Genomic DNA, 21,885 nt, shown 5'->3' with positions numbered 1-21,885 from the left:
AAATATTGGGAAAGGGGGTGATAGACTAAATCCTAGGAAAAAGGAAAGGATTCCTGTGATTTTAGAATCAGAAGGCTTGGATTCCAATATCAATTCTGCAACTTAGAATGTATGTGACTCTGTCAGTTTCTTCCTCTGAAAACAAGATGTCACAGTGTCTGCACCTATCTCATACACTTGTTATGCGAAAATAGAAAAATACTCGGTAAATTATGATTTACTAATAGGAGGTAATATAAGTCAGTCTTAAAGGAAGTGCAATCAAATTGCTCCTATAGAAGGAAGGATAGTGAAACTCCACTCACATACTTCGGGCATGTTGTCAGGAGGACCCTGTCCTTAGAAAAAGACATCATGCTGGGAAGGGTAGAGAAAGAGTTGAGGAACCTTCTCCAAAATGGTAATGGATTGACACAGTGACTCCCGCAATGAGCCTTAGTGTGCCAGAGATTGTGAGGATGTCACAGGCTAAGACAGGGTTCAGATCTGTTGTTCATAGGGTCACTATGAGTCAAAGTTGACTAACACCACCAAAATTATCACTCTGAGGTTTATACTATGGTATTAATGTGAATAGTGTTTTCATATAAAGCTTCGGCTCACATACTTTGGGCATGTTGCTAGGAAAGGCTATTCCTTGGGGAGGGACATCATGCTTGGAAAAGTGGAAGGTCGGCAAAAAGAGAAGAAGACCCTTAACCAGGTCAATTCACACAGTGACTGCCATAAGGGGCTGTAGTGTGTCCGGAAGTGTGAGGATGGCACAGGATAGAACAGGGTTCAGATCTGCTGTTCATAGGGACACTATAGGTCGTACTTAACTCAAGGGCACATAACAACAACAACATTAACATGAAAAAATTTAATTCATGTAAACTAAAAGCAAGGCTGACAATTTTATAGACACTTTCCTGAGTCTTCTGATGTTACCCTCTAATTCCAACAACTTCCCTGTGTTGGTATTTGAGGAATGAGCTCTGCCACCCAGCCCTGTGGCTTCTGCTTCTGTACTGGTTTGTCACCTGAACCCCTGTCACTGTGCAATTCTACCTCTTCACCACCGAGGGTTTTGATGTCTAGGCTAATCCATGGATGTAAATGACTGAGAAGGAGGAGTCTGTTGAAAAGGTGGGCAGACTATGAAGCTTTTCAATAGATTATTCTAGGTCAATGCTGGTAAAGGTCCCCTTTCTCTCCATCAAAACACCCTAAGAACGTCAAGAACTTCTGCAGGATTTTTTGTAGTTGTTCTGTTCTAGTTTTTATTGAAACCTTTACTGTAACCCTAAAGTCCCACAAAATTCCCTCCCTTTCACCAAGTTCCACAGAATACAAATAGGACTATATTGGACCTCGGTATTAAAAATATATATATTTTCAAAATCACATGGGCACGTGGGCTAAGATGAAGACAAGCAATAAATAATGAAGATGCAGAGAAAATTACTGTTTTATGCATTGCTAGTATGTTCTTCGAATAGGCTACTTACCAGCCGAGTATTTACCACTGGAAAAAGCAATGCTAGAAGGGCTCCATTCAACATGTGCATCTGAAGCCTAGAAAAGGGGGAGGGAGAAAGACAAAAAGTTGAGGTTACACTCAGATTCTGATGCAAAAGTAGAGAGAAAACATGTCAGATTAAACTGTACGTATACATGTGGCTCTCAGGGTAAAATAGCATTAGCATTTGTACATATGTGAAATAAATGAAAAGTAGTCTATTTTGCAGTAGGTCAAATTTTCTGAAGAATGTCACTCCTGCCCCAAAATTCCCTTCTTCCAAGCACTTGCAAAACACACTTCGGTTCCATAGTATTTCACTGCATAATGATTCTGGGAAGACAAAGCAAAGTATTATACTAAAATGTGCAAAGAGTTAGAGCCAGAAAAGCAAAAGGGCTGAACTCGTTCAGCATTTTTAAAGCTGAAGGAACTGAAAAACAAATTCAAGCCTCAAGATTCAAAACTTAAGGATGCTTTGGGCAGAATATTAACTGATCAAGGAAGCATTAAAAGAAGATGAAAGGAGTACAGAGTACCAAAAGGTATCGGGTGACACAGAAGAATTTCATGAAACAACGTATGAGCAAGAGCCTTTGATGATGAAGGAAGAAGTTCAAGCTGTTCTGAAAGAACTGGCAAAAAAACAAGGCCCCAGGAATTGACAGCATACCGATTAACATATTTCAGCTAACAGATGGTGCCCTGGACGTGCTCACCAAGTTGTGCCAAGAAATTTGGAGAACGACCACTTGGCCAACTGACTGGAAGAGATCTATATTTGTTTCCATTCCAAAGAAAGGTGATCCAACAGAGTGTGGAAATTATAGAACAGTATCATTGATATCACATGCAAGCAAGCTTCTGCTGAAGATTATCCAAAAACGACAGGAACAGCACATCAACAGGGAACTGCCAGAAGTGCAGGCTGGGTTTAGAAGAGGTCATGGTACCAGGAATATTATAACTAATGTTAGATGGATCTTGGCTGAAAGTAGAGAGTACCAGAGTAATGTTTATCTGTGTTTCATTGACTATGCAAAGGCTTTTGAATGTGTGGATCACAGCAAACTGTGGCTAACTCTGAGAATAGTGCGAATTCCAGAACATCTGATTGTGCTTATATGAAACTTATTCTTGGACCAGGAGGCAGTCATCAGAACAGAGCAAGGAAACATTGCATGGTTCAAAATAAGGAAGGGAGTATGCCAGGGATCAGGGATGTGTCCTATATCCATACCTTTTCAATCTATATGCAGACTGGATTTTATGAGGAGGAATGTGGCATTGGAGGATTGAAGGAAGACTCATCAACAATCTGCATTAGGAAGATGACACAACCCTGCTCGCTGAAACTGAGGAAGACCTGAAGCACTTGCTGCAGAAGGTCAAGGATTGCAGCCTTCAATATGGAATGAAGCTTAAGGAACATCAAGAAAACAAAGACTCTCACCACTGACAATTGGAAACATCATGATAGATGGTAAAGAGATTGAGATTGTTAACAACTGCAGTTTGCTTGCCTCCACAATCAACACTCTTGATACCAGCAGCCAGCAAATCAAAAGATGAATCGCACTGAGAAAACTGACTTTCATGCATATCTTCAGAGTACTGAAGAACAATGATGTCAGTCTGGAGACGACTAAGGTACACCTGATCCAGGTCATAGTCTTCGCAGTTGCTCACTAAGCATCAGAAAGTGGGACAATGATTAGGGATGATAAAAATGGAATTGATGCCTTTCAGCTGTGGTGCTGGAGAAGCGTACTGAATATACCATGGACTTCCAGGAAAACAAACAGGTTTATCCTGGAGAGGGTGAAATCAGGCTGCTCCTTGGAGGCAAGGATTCTGAAGCTCCATGTGACATACTTTGGGCATGTTACAAGGAAGGACCAGTCCTTGGAGAGGGACAGCATGCTTGGAAGGGTGGAGGGGCAGCACAAAATAGGAAGACCCTGGATGAGATGGATTGATTTAATGACTGAGGTAATAAGGGTAGGTGTGTCAGAGACAACAAGGTTGGCACAGGATAGAACAGGTTTCAGGGCTATTGTACACAGAGTGAGTTGCAAGAGACTCGACGGCACATAACATTAATGACTTCTAGGCTCTCTAAACATTCAAGGGGTTCCAATTAATAGTTTCAAGTCTACAACTAAGGTGGCATTAAGAATTGGGAACTGTGGTAGCTCTGTGCTCTGTTATTATAGTGTTGCTCTTGCTGTTAAATGCCATGAAGTCTGAACTGACTCAGAGCTGACACTCCAGCAGGTTTGCAGAAGTAGTGAATCACATGGGAGGAGACTGCCCTTCTTTGTTCCAAAGAGCAGTTAGTGGACTCACACCACCCACCTTTGGGCTGGCAGTGTAATTCCTCACCATCAGAGCTCCCTATGTTACTACAGTGGAGATAATTTATTATAAACTGGTAGCTTATTTACAGAGCCATGCCAAATCTTTTCCTTCAGAAACCTGAGTAGTTAAGGACTCTCCAACTGAAGTGTTGCACCAACTGTGCTCCCCCAATTTCTTTCTTAGAACTGCCTTTAGAGGTAGCTGCAGAAGGTTAGTATTATTACTTTTAGGTGCCATCAAGTTGAGTATAACTCATATTGGCCCTATTTACAACAGATCTGAACCTTTTACTCTCCTGTGCCAACCTCAGTTATCTCTGACACAGTTGAGCCCATTGCTGCAGTCACTGTGTCAATTGACTTGGTTGAGGATCTTCCTCTCCTTCAGTGTGTTGCAGGGGGTAAGGGACAGCAAAACTGCTAGCACTGCAGGTTTACTTTAATTCATTTTACATATTGAACTCTGTGCCTTAAAAACAGCACCATCCAAACAGATATATGCACACCCATGTTTATTGCTGCATTATTTACAATAGCAAAGAGGTGGAAGCAACCCAAGTATCCATCAACAAATGAATGGATAGGAAAACTATGATATATTCACACAATGGAATACTATGCAGCACTGAAAAAACAATGAACTTGTAAAACATTACACAACATGGGGGACATCATATTGAGTGAAATATCTAGTCACAAAAGGACAAATACTGCATAGCACCACTGTTATAACGCATGTTTGACATAGGGGGTTGGGAGGAGAATAGGATAATAGATCCATAATGACCATTGTATTGGAACAGATGAAAGAAAGAACTAAAAGGAATATATGCTTAAGTACAAAAAAATCCCAGAAGAAGAGGTATATCATTACAAAGAGGATCGGGGGAGGGGGGTAGGTAATTGTGAAACAATTAATGCTTTTTTAAGTGATTTGGGAGAGGGGGGAAGAGAGGGCAAGGGGATAAAATGTGCAACAATGAATGAATGAAAATTTATTTGTAAATGTTAATTAAAATCACAATTAAAATAAAATTTTATTAAAACATACAATCACAAAGGGGGGAGGGGAGAACCCCTGGTCTCCAGCATCAGGTAGTGATGCTGTTTCCCTATCCCAGACTCATGCAACTGCATAACAGAAACCCTTTATAAGTCAGGAACAATTAACTCAGGAACAGACTTTGCTTGTGAGAGCCCGGGAGATGGACTTAAGCAGCTTCCTTCTTCTATCAAGGCAAATGGTCCTTCATTATTAAGGGAGAAGCAAAGAATGGCAGTCTGTCCCTCCTGATGAAAGGCCGCTTTGATGCATCATGTACAGTCATCACTGATCCTATGGGCCTCTCAGACTTCAAGATACTAGCTGATTGTGGGTCTGGATATTGCCCTCTAACACTCCTTTCTCTTTGTGACACCCACACACGTGCACACAGGAAGAGAGAGTTTGTTCACCTAAGCGCTCAAGTGCACAGCCCTGATATCTCTAATGCCCTAATGAGGAAGGCCAGGCTTTGAAGACCCTCTAGAGCGTGTACCCTTTTCTTGGAGCTCACATGACAAGGGAGCCCAGGAGGATAAGGCTCTCTCATTTTCCCCACTCTTGTTTCCTTACTGCTGCTGTTTGTGTGGACAATGTGGTGATGATGGTGAAGACATACACTTAATATATTCCTGGTAATTATCTAATTAGCGGCTTCACACTTGCTCTCTCAATTTTTAACAGCCGTCTTATGGGATGGGTACCCAGTTTGGGCAATCTCCTCCCATGTGATTAACTGCCTCTGAAACCTGCCAGAGGGTCAGCTACGGGTCAGTTTCGACTCAATGGCAAACAAGGAAATCAGATTCAGAGAAGTGACATGACTCGGTCAGTGCCACACCTGAAAGACAATCTGAATTCAAACACAAGCGTCTCTGCCTTTAGACTCCAAGATCTTTTCTATCTTTTGCTGCTTTATGTCAGAGCACCACTCTCTCAAAACAAAAAATTTAAAAAATTACTTCACAGGGGAGGTCACTAATGCCTCTTTTTCCGTATTTTTGTTTCCAGAGCTTTCTTTACCTGCCTCAGTCCTCATGTACTCTCTTTCAGTGGATAAGAAGGGGACAGTGGTGTTAGCCAGGCCAGGTCTTTATAGCCCTACCGGACCAGTAGGACTCCCCTTGATGCCTAAAAGGGAGAGGCATACCAAAGCCATGCCAATTCAGCCTCCCTGGGCTGACCAGATTATCATGAGTTTTCTAAAGCCGTTCTATGTGGCACACTGTGCCATGAGGGAAAAACATGCTAAGAACAAGAGTTCAGCCCTTGGTACCAAGAGAAGGAATTCTTAACAGTTATTCTGGGCCTGGAGTGAAGTAGTCTGGCCTAACCCTGCTCCTATATGGTAGCCATTTTGTAAAGACTCACCCGGAGAGAAGAGGGGGGAAATCATAATGTTAAACCTGATAAAGCGGAAGTCCACTGTCAGGCTTTGTTCACTGACTGTAAAGAAACGCTGGCATTTGTACAAGGCCAACCAGACATTTGGTCTTGAAGATGACAGAACTGATTCCAATGCCACAAAGAAGGCCAAAGATGAAGGAGATAAAAGATTATGAAGATTCAAGAAGAAAAATGAGCTCCTAAGTTACAACATGCCTCATTCAGAATTCTCAAAATTTAGTTTCCCAAGCCATGTACAAGGAGCTCTGGCGGTGTAGTCCATAGGGAGCTGTGGTGCTAACCCAAAGGCGGAGCCTGTCTGGAGGTTCAAATCCACCAGAGGCTCGCCAGGAGAAAGATGGAAAAATCTCCTCTCAGGCAATCTACAGTCATGAGTGGATTCTCACTTGATGGCAATGAAAAACAGCTACACATGTGTGCAGACCAAATCCATGGCCACTGAATTTCTTCTGACCCACTGTGAACCCTCTCTCAGGTTTTTGAGACCATAAATAATTACAAGGATACTGCTTCCTCTTTCTCCCATGGAGGGGTGGTGGTGGATATGAATAACTGACCTCTCGGCTAGTAACACAACATATAACATACCACACCACCAGAATTCCTTACTTATAAGCCAAAGAGTAAATTATTCTTAACATAGAAAGAGGTTCTTGCTCTTCAGTAACTATCACCAAAAGTGTAAAGCACTCACCAAAATGTTAGTGGTTCAAACTTACTAGTCACTCTGTGGAAGAAAGATAATGCAGTCTGCTTCTGTAAATGTTACAGCCTTAGAAACTCTATGGGCCAGTTATACCCTGTCCCACAGGGCAATAAGAATCAGAATCAATGTCAATGAGTTTGCCTCCGGAAACTCTATCAACTTTGATAAATGTCGATAGTTGCAGAGGGGATTCAGGCCTTTTGTTCATAGTGTTGCTATGAGTCGTGCTCGACTTGAAGGCAATCAACAACAACAACAATCACATAACTTGAGAGAGACTAGAGACCATTATGCTGAATAATCTAACTCAGCCTCATAAGGACAACTATGGCATAAGACAATTACTGTAAAAATAGAAGAATAACTAGTAAAACACATATGGGGACCCAAGGGGGGAAGGAGAGGGAGCCATGGGGTGAGGACGGATAGGGGTGAAAACACAGGGTTGCATAGTTTGGTGGGTAGAGGGAGGGAGTGAAGGAAATGGGAAGGATCCAGAGGGGAGCTGATAAGACAGGTGTATGATGGGCAAGGTCCAATGGTGATTAATTTTATAAAACCTAATGCATCGGAATGATTGTACGAAACACAATGTGAATGAAGAATAATGTGAAGCACAATGTATATGAACTTTGTGAGCAAACTAATATAATTTTTTTTAATTATCCAACAAGAACAAGGGAGGGGCTATTTTTTAAAAGTCTCAGGGGTCCTTAATATAACAACAGAAAAGGTCTAACATTAGTACTATAAAGTGAATGGATTGAAGGATGAAAGAATTCAGGGCTAAAAGTCTAAAAAGTTGGGGAGTGTGTGTATGTGTGTGTGTGTTTTAAAGAACAGTTGAAAACTCAAGTTTGGTAAGAGACATGAATCTACAGATTCAACAAGCTGAACAAAACCCAAACAAGAAAAACAGAAAGAAATTCACTCAGATATATCATAATCAAATTGCTAAAATGAAATATAAAGGGGAAAAAATGTTGAAAGTACCCATAAATAAATAAGACATTGTCCACAGAATATTTCTCATCAGAAACAATGTAAGATTGAAAGAAATACTGCAATGTTTTTTCTTATAACAGTTTTATTTTATTATTTTTTGTGTGAGTGTACTGTCAAATCAGATCTGACTGGTACAGGAGGAGATTGTCCCTCCTTTCCCGGCAGAGCATCTGGTGGATTCGAACCGTGTTCCTCTGGGATTGTAGTTGCAGCTCTTTGCCACTAGGCCACCAGAGCGCCCCTAAATATTTGATTACTTTGTATGTGTGTATCGTCAAATAAGATCTGACTGGGACAGGAGGATATTGTTCCTCCTGCTCCAGCAGAGCATCTGGTGGATTTGAACCGTCCACCTCTGGGATTGCAATACACCTTCTTGCCACTAGGCCACCAGAGCACGCCAAAATTTTATTATTATTTTGTGTGTCTGTGTACCGTCAAATCAGATCTGACTGGTACAGGAGGAGATTGTCCCTCCTTTCCCGGCAGAGCATCTGGTGGATTCAAACCATGCGCCTCTGGGATTGCAGTGCAGCTTCTTGCCACTAGGCCACCAGAGCTCTCCTAGTTTTATTGGGATATAATTTGCATCCCACAATCTTCACCCTTTTGACGTATACAAGGAACATAATGGTTTTTAGTAGACTCAGAATGCTATTCAATTATCTAGTTTCAAAACATTTTCACTACTCCAAAGGGAAATCTTGCACTCATTAAATACTCCCCATTTTTCTATCCCTACAGCCCCAGACAACCGATAATTTGCTTTCTTTATGGATGTGACTACTAGACATTTCATATAAATGGAATAATGCAATATTTGTCCTTTTGCGTCTGCCTTCTTTCACTTAACATACTGTTTTCAAGACTCCTCCAGGTTGTAATCATCAGAATTAATTCCTTTTAGTAACTGAATAATAATCCATTTTGGCTAGTATGAATAATATTGCTATGAACATTTCTGTTTAAGTCCTTGTGTAGACATATGCTTTTAATTCCCTAGCATATATACCTAGAAAAGTAATTACTGGCTCATATAATAATTCTATTTAATCATTTGAGGAACTACTAGACTGTTTTCCAAAGTGGTTGTATCATTTTACATTCCCATCAAAACCAAAAAAACCCAAAATCAGAATGTACTCACTGACGACTCTCCAACAACTTATTACAAGCTATAAATCACACGGGAAGATATTTGCCAATCTTTCTCACTCAGCGCACCTGAATTCAAGAAGTAGTTTTCTCATGTTGAGTTCCTAACCAAAAGGTTGGTGAAATGAATTCACCAACCACTCCTCAGAAGACACTTCTAGTTCCCATTTTTAGTACCATATGTTTATTATTTTACTTTGTGTATTTCTGTGTCTGGGTCAGTTTCTGAATGATTTTGCCATGTATTCTAATCTTGATTTGTGATCTAGTGCTGTTAACTCTCAGTCCAAAGAATTCTCTTTAATGTTTCTTGTTTTAAGAAAAGAAGGATAGTCTCCTCCCCTAAAGATTTATAGCCTCAGAAAATGAATGGAAAGTCTCCATAAATTGGAACTGGAAGGAGAGCTGGACGGTAGTTAGTTAATGGGAATGAAGTGAGGGATTTGTTTTGTTCTTCCCTAGGGAGCTTTGGCAGCAAGAAGCTGCACTGCAATTCCAAAGGCTCTAATCCATCAGCTGTTCCTCAGGATGGAGGATGGGCAGCCTCCTCATGTGTGATTTGTTGTTGGTGTTAAGTGCCGTTGAGTCGCAGGCAACTCATAGCGACCCTATGAAGGAGAGTTCTCACACTTGGGTGCCTTTCATCCTCTCTCCAGGTTCATAGGGTTTCCGGAGGCAAGCTATTATGGAAGTGGATGCCACTCCTCCTTCCAAGCAGTCACTTGTGGTTGCTGTGAGGCTGAACACTGTGACACTGATGTGTCAAATGTGTTAATGGTTGGCTACCCAATGCGGACTGAGAGTGGGGTGGAGCTCCCTGATTAAATCAAGCTTGGAAGGAGGAGTGGCATCCACTTCCATAACAGCTTGCCTCCGGAAACCCTATGAACCTGGAGAGAGGATGAAAGGCACCCAAGCGTCAAGAACTCTCCTTCATAGGGTCGCTATGAGTTGCCTGTGACTCGACGGCACTTAACAACAACAACAATCATACATTCCTTTTGCTTAGTTCTTCCCCTCATCTGATCTCATGCAGTGTTCATTACCTATCCACCCTTTCCCCATTCTCTTCCCAATCCCCCATGTCTTTCTGATTTTATAGCATTGGTATTATGCTGTATTTGTCCTTTTGTGACTGAGATATTTCATGCAGCATAATGTCCTTGAGGCTCATCCATGTTTTGTAATGTTTTAGAAATTCACTGTTTCCCAATGCTGTATAATATTTCATTGTATGAATATACCATAGTTTTTCTATCCATTCATTTGTTGATGGGCACTTGGTTTGCTTCCATCTCTTTGCTATTGTGGACAGCACAGCAATAAACATGGATGTACATACATTTGCTTGAACTGTGTCTCTGGTTTCTTTAAGGTATATTCCCAGTTGTGGACTTGGTGGGTCAAATGGTATTTCTACTTTCAACTTTTGGTGAAAACGTCAGACAACCTCCCATACTGGCTGTACCATTTTTCACTCCCACCAGCAGTGAATAAGAGTTTCAATGTCTCACAACCACACCAGCATTTGTTATTTGCTGGCCTGTTGGACTTTCCTATTGTTACTGGTGTGAGATGATATCTCAGAGTTTTCTCATCTCTCTGAGAGCTAGGGATTTTGAACATTTCTTTATGTGTTTGTTTGCCATTTGAATGTCTTCTTGGAAGTATATTCATATCCTGTGTCTTTTGTTCATTCTTAAATTGATTTGTTTTCTTTGTTGTTGAGTTTTAAAAGTTATTTATGTATTCCAGATACTTGGCCTTTATAAGGTATACAATTTACATAAGTTTAATAACATTCAATGGACTATCCTTTCACATTCTTGATGGTATTCTTTGAAGCATAATTTTCTCAAATTTTTGTTAAATCTAATTTCTCTATTCTTTGTTGCATGTTTTTGGTGAAAGGGCTAACAACTCATTGTCAAATCTGAAAACAAAGATTGACTCTTATGTTTTCTTTGAAGAGTTTTAGAATTTTATCACATTTTAGTTGATTCATTTTAAGGTTATTTGGGGGTTTTTTTATGACCTTGTATTAAAATACAAGGTAAAAGTGCAAATTCAGTTTTAGAATTTTATCTCTTACATTTTAGTTAATTCATTTCAAGTTATATATTTTTAAACCTGGTATTATACAAGGTAAGAGAGCAATTTCATTTTGTTTCTTGTGGCTATTAAAAAAATTGGTATATACCAAATAATAGACATGACCTAAAATTCATACCATATACTATCATAAATCTAAATGAAAAATGTGAAACTATAAAACTTCAGAAGGAAACAGAAAATCTCCATTACTTTCAGTTGGCAAATCATTTTGGGATAGGACAGCAAAATCACAAACTCTGTATGAAAAAATTCAAAACATATATTCAGGGTAAGATACTTTTAAGCTAATGAAAAGACAACATATAAAATGGAGAAAAAAATCTGTAAATCATATATCCAACAAGGATTTTTATCTTGACTATAGAAAAATTTTGCAAACTCAACAATAAGAAAACAAATAACCCAGTTTTAAAACAGGTTAAAAATCTGAACACTTTGTTGTCATTGCTGTCGAGCACGACTCACAGAAACCATACAAACAAAATACCTAAAGCCTTTAAATAACTATTGTTGTTTCTCAAAGTCCACAGAGTTTCCAGAGGCATATTGTTTAGGAAGTAGATGCCAATCCTGAACATTTTACCAAAAGTATACGCAGTCGACAAATAAGTACACAAAAAGATGCACTAGAACATTGTTGCGGCTGTTATGTTCCATCGAAAGACACAACTCACAGCAACTCTAAAACAATGGCTCTGAACCTTGCCCTATCCTGAGCCAATCTCACCATCTCAGAGACACCTGACCCATTGCCACAGTTACTTTGTCAATCCGTCTCATCCAGGGTCTTCCTCTCCTGCACTGACCTCTACCCTTCCAAGCATGATGTAAATTAAACCACAATGAGATATCTCAGAGACACCTGACCCATTGCCACAGTTACTTTGTCAATCCGTCTCATCCAGGGTCTTCCTCTCCTGCACTGACCTCTACCCTTCCAAGCATGATGTAAATTAAACCACAATGAGATACTACTACTTACCTATTACTTGAAATTCATTGCTGTAAAATTGGCAACAACTCATAGCTAACACTCCAGTAAGGTTTGGGAGGCTTTAAATAACAAGAGGTGATTGTCCATTTTATTCCCTTAGAGCCACTGGTGGGTTCAAATCTCCAGAAAGATACCACCTTTGTACTAGCAGCACAACTCCCAAACCACTGTTGTTGTTATGTGCTGATGAGTTGCCTACTACTTCTAAGGACCCTATGAACAATGGCTCTGTACCTTGCCCTATCCTGAGCCAACTCCACTGTCTCTGATGCACCTGACCCCAATGCTACAGTCACTGTGTCAATAAACATCATCCAAGGTCTTTCTCCCCAAACCACTAGGCCACAAAAATACTGACAATACTCACTGCTGGAGAGGATGTGGAAGAACTTGAACACTCACATATTGTTATAAATGAATTGAAATAAAATATTATAGAACTTTGGAAAACAGCATGGTAGTTTGCTGTAAAATTAAAAATACTCTTTTATTATATAACCTGATAATCCTGATCCTGAATATTTATCTTACAGAAACAAAGCATAGTGTTTGCCTGAAAATCTGTATACAAATGTTCATAACAACTCTATTCATGACTGTCAAAACCTGGAATCAGCCAAGATATCATCCAATGGATTAAAGAATAAGCTATTTGTAGTACATACATACCACGGAATACATTTTGTAATAAAATAAGAACAAATGGTTGAGATTATATATATGTGTGTGTGTGTGTGTGTGTGTATGTATACACATACATACATATATCCATATGTATGTATGTATGTATGTATGTATATATACATACATATATACATATGTATGTGTGTGTGTGTGTGTATATATATATAAAATACCTGTTGTTCTGTACTGCCAGGTTAGAACCTATAGCTGACCCTCCAGTGGGTTTTCAGAGGCAATAAATCACATTACAGGAGAAGGCCCATCTTTCTCCCATGGAGCAGTTGGTGGATTCAAACTGCATGCCTTTGGGTTGGCAGTGCAGATCCTTACCACTAGGCCACCAGAGCTCCCGAGATATATCTCCTCACCTCATTGCCATCAAGTCTGAGCCAACTCATAGCTGACCCCCAGTGGGGTTTCAGAGGTTATAAATCACATGGGAAGACATTGCCCATCTTTTTCCCGTGGAGTGGCTGGTGGATTTGAACTGCCAAAGAGACAGCACCTTGGGGTTTTCAGCTCTCTAGGGACAACTCTCTATTAACTATGCCACCAGAGTATAATCCAAGTGTGTTATATACACCCACATACACAAGAGATCCAGTTACATGACATTCTCCAAATATATACACACTCACACACATACTATGGGGTTCCATTCTACAAATAACAAAATCAGAGTGGTGGAGAACTGATCAGTGATTGCCAGGTTTTAGGATACAGGTGATTTTTGCTCTAAAGAGATAGTATGAGCAATTGTTCAGTTTTTGTTTTGTTTTGTTTTGTTTTCCCAAGTGATGGGAAGAACCCATATCCTGAATGCTCTGGTGGCTTAGTGGTAAGGAGATGTGCTACCAAACCAAAGACATGCAGTTCAAATCTACCAGCTGCTCAATGGGAGAAAGATGGGCAATCTCCTCCCCTGTGATTTACAGCCTCTGAAAACCTGCTGGAGGGTCAGCTATGTGAGGGTACACAACAACAATATACATTTGCTACAATTCTGGTAGAGTTGTGTGGAATAGGTAAGGCTACTAACTGAAAGGTCTACAGTTTAAATCCACCAGCCACTACTTACTGTCACTCTGCAGTAAATACAGTTGAGATTTAGCATTTCAGGCCTCACCTGCTAACAACAGCTAAATCTAAATGAAAGTCATACAAATGTTCATTGGCCAACTTTTTGCCCAAATGCTTGGACATTTCCAGACTGCAAGTTAGAGACAAACTTTCTTTAAGGTGTAACCAGCAATGGTGGTTAATTTTGTTGTTGTTGTTATATGAAGTCGAGTAGCTTGTGACTCATAGCGACCCTATGTACAACAGCCCTAAACTCTGTTCTGTCCTGTGCCAATCTTATTGTCTCCGACACACTCATCCTGATTACCCCAGTCACTGAATCAATCCACCTCATAGAGGGCCTTTCCCTCCTGCATCTGCCCTCCACCCTCCCAAGCATGATGTTCTTCTCCAAGGACCGGCCTCTCCTTACAACAAGACCAAAGTATGTCAGACAAAGCCTCAGAATCCTTGCCTCCAATGAGCAGCCCGGTTTAACCCTCTCCAGGACAAATCTGTTTGTTTTCTTAGCAGTCCATGGTACTCTTCTCCAGTACCACAGTTCAAAGGCATCAATTCTCCTTCTATCCTCCTTGGTCACTGTTCAACTTTCTGATGCATAACAAGTGATAGCAAAGACCATGGACTATATCAGACGCACCTTAGTCTCCAGAGAGACACCGTTGCTCTTCAGTACTTTGGAGATGTCCCTAACAGCAGACTTTCCCTTCGCAATATGTCTTTTCATTTTCTGGCTGCTGGTGCCAAGAGTGCTGATTGTGGAGCCAAGCCAACTAAAGCTGTGAACAATCTCAATCTCTTCACCATCCATCCTGATGCTGCCAATTGGTCCAGTGGTGAGAATCTTTGTCTTCTTGACATTGAGCCTCAACCCATATTGAAGGCTGTAGTCCTTGACCCTCTTCAGCAAACGCTTCAGGTCCTCCTCAATTTCAGCAAGCAGGGTTGTGTCATCTGCATAACGAAGATTGTTGATAGATCGTCCACCAATCTTGACCCCACATTTCTCCTCATAGAGCCCAGTCTCCCGAATAATCTGTTCTGCATACAGGTTGAAAAGGTATGGAGATAGGACACATCCCTGGCGTACACCCTTCCCAATTTTGAACCATGCAGTGTTTCCTTGCTCTGTTCTGACGACTGCCTCTTGGTTCAAGCATAGGTTTCGCATTAGCACAATCAAGTGTTCTGGGATTCCCATTCTTCTCAGGGTCAGCCACAGTTTGTTATGGTCCACACAGTCAAACGCCTTTGCATAATGAATGAAGCACAGATAGACATTCCTCTGGTCCATCTAACATTAGCTACAATATCCCTAATACCATGACCCCTTCTAAACCCAGCCTGGACTTCTGGCAGTTCTCTGCTGATGTGTTGTTCCAGTTGTTTTTGGATAATCTTCAGCAGAATCTAGCTAATCTTGGTTAATTTTAGAAAACACAATTTATCTGGCTGTTCCCAGAGGACCCTGAGGCCCACCTGAACAGTGAGGGCGCAGGGCCAGGTGAGGTGTTCCCCTGGGGTGCGCTCTGAGGTTTGTGGTGGCAAGGCACTGAGATTGTGAGCCTCACCAGTCTCCCGCTGTCCCCTCTAGGCCCTGGGTTCTGAGTCTGTGGGGCTCATCAAGTCATTTTGAGAGTCAGGGATTTGGTGTCACTAGAGACTCAATAATTCTATGGAATCCACTTCAGCTGCTTGCAGAAATCCCTGGAGATGCAGTTAGGTGCTGTCAATGGGGCTTGAACTCATAGAGACCCATGGGCTAAAAGAAACCCTCTGGATCCTACACCAGCCTCACAATTCCTGATTACAATAATTGCATCGCTGCAGCTACTGTATCTGTTCATCTCTTTGAAGGTCTTCCTGTTTTTCTCCTGACCCTACACTTCCCCCCCATTATCATAATTGAAATTTTATTTTATGTACCAAAAAAAAACCCCACAATGTATGGGAATGATTGTATGAAGCACAATGTGTATAGAGGAATGGGTGAAGCACAATGTATATACATGAAACACAATATATACAAATTTTGTATGCAAACCAATATAAAATAAATGTAAAAAAAAAAAAGTGCAACGGGAAGCCAGGGCTGGTTTTGCTTGTGGACACAAAGGAAACTTGTGGCTGCAGCTGGTGGTTTCACACTTCCTTGTTTCTGGACTAAAAAGGGCTGCAATACTGCAGAGGCTGCAGAACACTATTTTTTCCTGTGGAGTTCAGGAAATTGAGAAAATGCACTACTTATCTGAAAGCAACTTTTGAAGCAATACTCTACTTATCTGAATGTAAGTGATTTTCCTTCCCCAGGACTTAACTGCTAACAGTAGGGCATATACATGATAAAGCACCAAGATAAGGTGGATGGTCTATATTGTTACTGAAGGGACCGATCATGGCCCATAGTGGGTTGCATTGCAAACCCAAAGGCCATGCCTCTCTAGCAGTCCTAATCTACCAGCAGCTTTGCAAGGGGAAGATGGGCACTCTTCACTCAAAAGGTGATTTACAGCCTCAGAAACCCACTAGAGGGTCAGCTGTGAATCGGTTCCAACTTGACAGCAATGAGAATAAATTAATGACTTTATTGTGAAATGTATGGAGTACTTAGTCTATGTTAGGGCAAGCTACAAGATTTTCACACAGATCAACTCAAAACCTCAAACTCCTTGCCACAGAGTTGGAACCAAATCACACCCTCCAGTGGATATTCAGAGGTTATAAACTGCATACATTTCAGAAGTTATAAATTGCCCATTTTTCTCCCACAGAGCTGCTGGTAGATTGCAAACAACAGAGAGGTGCCACCTTGGGTTTGAAGTACAACTACCTACCCACTAGGCCACCAGATCAAGTTATCAAATTGTCACAACTACCTTAATGAGACAGAATCAGCAGTATTCTTTAAAAAAAAATAGTAAATTTTAGGTCACAGTCTCAACTAGAAAAATAAGGGAAACACAACTATAACTAAACCCACTCTCATTGAGTTAGTTCTTTACACAGTGATTTTCCATCAGGTTTCCAAGGCTGTAAATATTTCGGGGAGGAAATTACCTATCTTTTCCCCAGCAATTATAACTAGGTCATCTAATTCCAATGTTGTTGTTGTTAAGTGCTGTCGAGTCGCAGGTAACTCATGGCGACCCTATGAAGGAGAGTCCTCAATGCAATTCCAATGTACCAAAAAAATAAAAACATCAAGAACGACAAAAGTTACCTCATAGGATGGATTACTATGCAGCACTCAGGAGAAATGATTTGGAAAAACATTTGTATCACATGAGAGAGCCTAGAGAACATTATGCTCAGTGAATTAACTCAGTCTCATAAGGACAAATACTATATAAGACCATTATTGTAAAAATAGAAGGCTAACCAGTAAGATGTGTATAGATATCCAAAGAGATCCATAAGCAGGAAAGGGAGGGGGCAGGGAGGCTGAAGGTGGGGAAATCATGGGTTTCAGAGTTTGGTTGAGGGAGGAAGAGGGCGAAAAAAACAATGTACATAAATGAAACACAATGTAAACAAATTATTATATGCAAACCAATTTTTAAAATGAGAGAGGTAATAAGTCACCTTACATGGCACAATTTAAACATAATATATTCTCTTCATTCCAATGGTTCAACAGCTGCACTGCAATTCTGAAGGCACGTGGTTCAAATCCACTAGCTGCTCTATGGGAGAAGGATGGGAAATCGCCTCTCATGCTATTAACTGCCTCTGAAAAATCTGCTGGAGGGTCAGCTATGGGTTGGTTTTGACTTGATAGTACGCAACAACAACAATATTCAGTCACTAGGGAGCTATGGCCTCATGGTAAGAAGCTGTGCTGCAGTCCCAAAGGTACGTGTTTCAAATCCACCAACTGCTCTACACGTGAGAAGGATGAGCTATCTCCTCCCATGCAATTAACTGCCTCTGAAAACCTACTGGAGGGTCAGCTATGGGTTGGTTCCAACTCAACAGCACACAATAGCAACATGTAGTTATCAGAAACTGTATTTAGAAAAATATTAGATGATGGGGGAAACAACCATGATATAATTATTCTTTCCATATTATAAAACAAGATATATAAAATAACCCCAGTTTTATTTCTTTTTAATGGGTACATATACAGAAGATTGGCAAGAAATTACACCAACATATTAACAGTTGAATTATCAGGTCTTTTTCTTTTCTTCTTTATTGCCTCTGTCATGATTTCTTTTTCTCCCTTACAATGTGTGCAGATATTTTAAAATAAAACCTTTTTATTCTTGATCCAAACCATGATATTTTCAATTCGCTCATACTTATGCAAAAGCTGAACAATGATTAAGGAAGCCTGCATAAGAACCGATGGTTTTGCATTGTAGTGCTGGAGAAGAATTATTGAGTATATCAGTAAAAAATAAATCTACCTTAGAAGAAGTATGCCAGAATGCCCCTTCGAAGTGAGGATAGCAAGATTTCATCTCACATGCTTTGGACATGAGATCAGGTGGGACCAATCCCTGGAGAAGGACATCATGCTTGGTAAAGTAGTTGTTATTGTTGTTAGGTGCCATCAAGTCAAGTACAACTCATAGCGACTCTATGAACAAACAACCTGAACCCTGCCCTATCCTGTGCCATCCTTACCACCTCTGACACACTCAAGCCCATTGCTGAAATCACCATGTCAGTCCAGCTCATTGAGGGTTTTCCTCTCCTTCAATGACCCCCTTTTCTTTCCAAGCATGATATCCCTCTACAATGAATAGCCTTGTCTAACTGCATGTCCAAAGTATGAAAGATGAAGCCTCGCCTTCTCTGCCTCCAAGAACTCCAGCCGCACCCTCTCTAAGACAAATCTGTTTGTTCTCTTGACTGTCCATAATCCCCAATGAGATGTGATGCAACACAGTGGTTGTAAAGAGGAGTTCTAACTTAGCAATGATTGAGTGGATGATTCAGGATCATGTTTCATTCTGTCCGATGTAAGGTTGCTATGAATCACAGTCAACTCAACAACACCTAACAATAACACTCTTTTGTTACGATACCTGGTGGCACAAGAATTAAACACTCAGCTTATAACAGAAAGGTTCACACTTGAATCAACCAAGTAGTAGCTCCAAGGAAGAAAAACCTGGTGATATGTTTCCAGAAAGATTACAGTCAAGAAAACCCAATGGGGGCAGTTCTACTTTGTCACTTGGGACCTCTTCAAGTCAGGAGACACTTTAACAGCATCATTGCATTGAACCTACAGACTTCGTGAGACCTTGTTTATTATGCTGTACTGCTGCTCCCCTCCCCCCAGGAATCGATGTCTGTTCAATATATAACATAGTAGACTCCCTCACTGGCTTCTTTGAAGTATGAAGTGAGCTGACCAGTTCCTGTTTATCTGCTGAGAACTACTTTCCAGGCTTCTCCAGATAAGAGACACTATCTGGAGCTCCTTTTACCCAGAGCTGCAGTACATGTTTAAAGCAGAGCACCACAGCAGGAAAACAAAATAAAAAGCAGCCCTGTTCTGGAAACTCTTAGAGAAAACTTCTAAGAGAGGACTGGAAGTGATGCAAATAGTGAATCGACAAGTCTGGCTCAAGACAAAACTTCCAAGAACAAACCAAACAGAGTATGTGTATGTTGGGGGGAGAGCAACTTCCTCCTATGTACAGAAGAGGAAGAGACTTGTGAACAACCTAAAAAGCTACTTTCTTCCTCTAAGCATTTAGGCAATCTGTCAGTTAGATACTATTTAGCTTCTTAGGGAAGCAGGCACCTGAGCGGCATTCCACATAAAAAAAGAAAGAAATTCCTCTCCTTGAATCATTATTTACTATGTATTTCCTAAGTATCCTTCTCTCTTACCCATCACAATCAGCACCATTGCATATGCAGAGTTTTCTCGCCCATTGCCAAGAGCTAAGTCTTACTAAGGCTGCTTCAGTCAGAGACTGGATCTCAAACACTTTTTTCAGTAGAGTTCAAAGTTAAGTGAAAAGGCAGGCATCTCCTAGGCACATCACATGATCCTCATAATCACACTCAGCATGGGATCCCTCAGGTTCCAGAGCAGCTGAACTGATGAGCACTGGGGAAAGGGGATAGAGAGACGGTTAAACCACTGTGAACTTATACCATAACAGAGCCGACCCCAATGATCTGAGTCTCCTGGGGAAATTGAGGGTGTTTTTAAAAAGTGAGAAAATAAGAGCAAGATCTAGACAGTGAGGGCCACCAGGCTCCTGAACTCTCATAAGATCATGTAGCCCAAAGGCCAATCGGGCATTTCGGGGTACCGATCTCACAATGGCCAATGCCAAGAGTGTATGTCAGGGTGTCCCAAATCCCCTCACCCAACGCCATGCTTCTCTCACCTGCCTTGGCTCACACTCGGCCTAAAGCCTGCTCTCCATCCAGCCACGCACCTCCTGCTCTCAGCTACACAGATGAAATTTCATCTCCTCTCCTTCAAAAAGGCCTTTCCAGACTGAGTCAGCAGATGCTCATGACCAAATAATCCAACTTGTATTACAGATCTGCTCCTTTTTACGTGCACAAGTAAATGAGCAAATGTAAAGGCTTTGCCACTGGGGGTAAGAGTGAGAAGCCACCAGACATAGTCTTAGGAAAAGGGTGTATGCCAGCTCTCTGCTCTGCACTTTCCTTACCAAGGTGGGGTCGGGGGAGAGTTCCCTGCCACTCAAACTGCACTGCTCAGTGAGTGACTCACTCCAAGGAGTTCCCCCTCCCTAGTTGCATACTTAGATAACCCATCACATTAAGTGGTGGGTGTTCACAAGGCAGTTACATGTTCTGATCACAACTCAAACCCTGAAAGCCCTTTGCAATTATTGTCGTTCCTTTTACCTATTCCTTCGAGGCCCCATTGCAGAGAGAGGAGAGTCCCAAAAAGCTGGCCTCTCAAAGAGGCTCCAAACCCTATGTAAAACCAAAAAATTTCTACAGACAGAAAATAGTACGTCAAAGAGCAAGCCAAAAACTAAAAGGCAGACTGCATTTTCAGGCCTCTGTGATTGTTGGATCCATGAAGATTGAGAAGGGGGGGAGGCGAGGCAAATGCATTTCACCTTGTGACAACACTCCCTTTCAGCCTTTCAGGATAAGACTTAACATAGAGACCAGGAAATGCACACTCTTCCCCTATGTACAAACCTGCAGTTCATAGGACCAATGGCTTCCTCAGCCTTGTCCCAACCCATCAGCTGCAGTAGGGAGATCTTAGCTTGATTTCAGCTTCAGTAATAATGAGCCCATCCACTGCTCCCCAAACATTATCCTATACACTAGAGACCTGCCTTCTCCCTCCCCTGGACAGAATGGAGGACCAGAGTCAGAACATGGGCTTTTCCAGGTTTTTGTCAGAGCTAGGAAGTAATGGCTATCTTTCCACTAAGAGAAAGGTGACTTTGAATCACGAAGGTAGCCTTGCTTCCAGACAGATTTGAGAGGCCCAGGTCCTCAACTGGTAAGTAAAGTCCTAATGGCAAAAGAATCTTAGCATGGAGACTGTAGAAATATCTGACTACAACTAGTGGCTCTTTTCACTACTGAATCTGGGTGGTTACTGACTAAAAAGCTATATTTTCTAGCCTTGGATAGGTAACTGATCATCTATAGAAAGTATCAATAGTTGCCAACTGTACTATAAACAAGAAAGAACTATTTTAAGGAGCTCTGATGGCCTAGTGGCAAGAAGCTGCATTGCAATCCGATAGGTATGCAGTTTGAATCCACCAGATGCTCTGCTGGAGAAGGAGAGGCATTCTCCTCCTGTACCAATCAGATCTGATTTGAGGGTACACACACAAAATAATAAATTTTTTTTAA

At 41.1% G+C, this 21,885-nt stretch overlaps 1 protein-coding gene across 1 annotated transcript in view; it reads right to left on the bottom strand.

Moving 5' to 3' along the window:
- Nucleotides 1–21,885, bottom strand: part of TMEM164 (transmembrane protein 164) — a 276,287-nt gene that overhangs the window by 106,399 nt on the left and 148,003 nt on the right. The window contains exon 3 of the mRNA XM_006889915.1: nt 1,491–1,557. Within this exon, the coding sequence (XP_006889977.1) occupies nt 1,491–1,557 (67 nt within the window). The remainder of the gene's footprint in view (nt 1–1,490; nt 1,558–21,885) is intronic.

Source organism: Elephantulus edwardii, unplaced genomic scaffold (genome assembly GCF_000299155.1).
Source record: "Elephantulus edwardii isolate Elephantulus edwardi_28Jun2011 unplaced genomic scaffold, EleEdw1.0 scaffold00083, whole genome shotgun sequence".
In the NCBI taxonomy this organism is placed as follows: Eukaryota; Metazoa; Chordata; class Mammalia; order Macroscelidea; family Macroscelididae; genus Elephantulus; species Elephantulus edwardii.
The sequence above is the reverse complement of the archived record's forward strand: the minus strand, read 5'-3'. Positions and strand labels throughout refer to the sequence as shown.